General features: G+C 43.0%; 1 protein-coding gene across 1 annotated transcript; it reads left to right on the top strand.

Annotated features, from left to right (window-relative positions):
- The first annotated feature begins 485 nt into the window (after positions 1 to 485).
- LOC141696292 (uncharacterized) lies at positions 486 to 1,349 on the top strand. The gene is made up of 3 exons (XM_074500452.1): positions 486 to 549; positions 753 to 888; positions 1,022 to 1,349. The coding sequence occupies exons 1-3, from the start codon at positions 486 to 488 to the stop codon at positions 1,347 to 1,349; spliced, it is 528 nt and encodes a 175-aa protein (XP_074356553.1).
- Positions 1,350 to 1,861: the final 512 nt, after the last annotated feature.

Below are 1,861 nucleotides of genomic sequence, written 5' to 3'. Positions count from 1 at the left end.
TGGTTGATTTCATTCTTGAGTTCGATTCCGAGGTAGATGAGAAGGCTATAGTGTTGGTAGAACCTTCCTCACAGGGAAATGCCCCTGACAAAGTAAGAGAAGAGCTCCCACACCCTTGGTGGATTCTACATGTCGACGGGGCTCTGAATAATAACGAAGCAGGGGTCGGGATTGTTTTAGTTACCCCAGAAGGGCATCACTTGATGAGTGCCATTCACTTCAAGTTTTATGTCACCAACAATGACGCTGAGCATGAAGCCTTGATCAATGGTCTGAAGATAGCCTTGGATATGGGAGTTATAAATTGGATAGCTCGGAGTGACTCGATGTTGGTGGTAAATCAAGTTAATGAAGGGTTCTAGGCCCGAGGCCCTCGAACTGAGTTATACATCAAATGTGTGCAGCGTTTACTCCAAAGATTTAGAAGCGCCAAGCTAGAAGGCGTTCCAAGAGAATAAAATGGCAATGCGGACGCCTTGGCAAAAATGGGCTCACGGATGGACAGCGTGTTGCTAGGACAAATTCCCTTGGGAATTCAGGAAATTCCAGGTATTCCAGAAATAAGTGTGTTTCATATGCAAGAGGTCCCGCAAGAGACTTGGATAACCCCTATTCACAACTATATCCGCGTGGGATTTTTCCAGAAGACAAGCTACAGGCTCGACGCCTTCGTTACCAGGCTGTGAAATACGTTGAGTATGATGGGGTGTTATATAAGAGAGGATTTAATTAGCCACTTTTACGATGTGTAGATCTGAAAGAAGGAAATTATATTCTTGGAGAGGTACATGAAGGTAACTGCGGCAACCACTCGGGGGGTGGTTCGTTGGCATTAAAAGTCCTTAGGCAGGGATATTATTGGCCAACCATGAAAGAAGATGCTTTCAAGTTTGTTAGGGTGTGTGATCATTGCCAATGATTTGCTAATTACTCTAATCCTCCAGCAACATCCATAACTTTGTTGGAAAGTCCTTGGCCTTTCACTATGTGGGGAATTGACCTTATTGGGGAACTTCCCAAGGCAAGGGGGTGTGAAGTATGCTGTAGTGGATGTCAATTATTTTATAAAGTGGGCAGAAGCTATGTCATTGGCCACAATCACAGCTAAGAAGATCAAAGATTTTATCTTCAATTCCATAGTCTGCAGATTTGGTATTCCGTATAAACTCATATCTGACAATGGAAAGCAATTTGACAGCAAAGAATTGAGAAAGCTTTGCGAAGACTTGAACATCAAGAAGGATTTTGTTGTAGTCTATCATCCAGAAAGTAATGGACAGACTGAGGCCATAAACAAGATCATCAAGCACACCTTAAATACCAAGTTGGAAGAAAAGAAAGGAGATTAGCAAAAGCAGCTACCAATGGTTTTTTGGTCTTATAACACAACTCCAAGGTCAACCACGGATGAGTCCCCTTTTATGCTAACCTACGGGTATAAGGCTATGATTCATGTGGAATGGGTGCCGGATCGTTACAAAGGGATTTGTTTGTTAGGAAGATGCAGAGGTCAATCAAAGGCTACATTTGGACTTGCTGGACGAAGCCAGAATGAATTCTCAGTTAAAACTTGCAGCGTATCAACAGAGAATTGCAAGGTATTTCAACAAGAAGGTAAAGTATGTGCCTTACAAAGTAGGAGATCTTGTTTTGCTAAAAGTCATACCAAACACCAAAATAGCTCGGCATGGAGTGCTTGGAGCTAATTGGGAAGGACCATGCAGGGTCAAAGCCATACTTTGGAAAGGAACTTATGGCTTTGAGGATCTGGATGGTAAGCTCATCCCTCGAGCTTGGAATGTAGAGCACTTGTGAAAATATTACCAGTAGGGTGCAGCCTTAGCCCCCTCAATGTTATGAT

This window comes from Apium graveolens, chromosome 11 (genome assembly GCF_009905375.1).
Source record: "Apium graveolens cultivar Ventura chromosome 11, ASM990537v1, whole genome shotgun sequence".
Classification (NCBI taxonomy): Eukaryota; Viridiplantae; Streptophyta; class Magnoliopsida; order Apiales; family Apiaceae; genus Apium; species Apium graveolens.
The sequence above is the reverse complement of the archived record's forward strand: the minus strand, read 5'-3'. Positions and strand labels throughout refer to the sequence as shown.

Bases quoted from the DNA above. Each gene is read 5' to 3' on its own strand.
- LOC141696292 (XM_074500452.1), top strand. From the start codon at position 486: ATGGGCTCACGGATGGACAGCGTGTTGCTAGGACAAATTCCCTTGGGA. The intron at 550-752 runs GTATTCCAGAAA...TACGATGTGTAG, and splicing joins GGGAATTCAGGAAATTCCAG to ATCTGAAAGAAGGAAATTAT. The intron at 889-1,021 runs GTTTGTTAGGGT...GAACTTCCCAAG, and splicing joins ATGAAAGAAGATGCTTTCAA to GCAAGGGGGTGTGAAGTATG.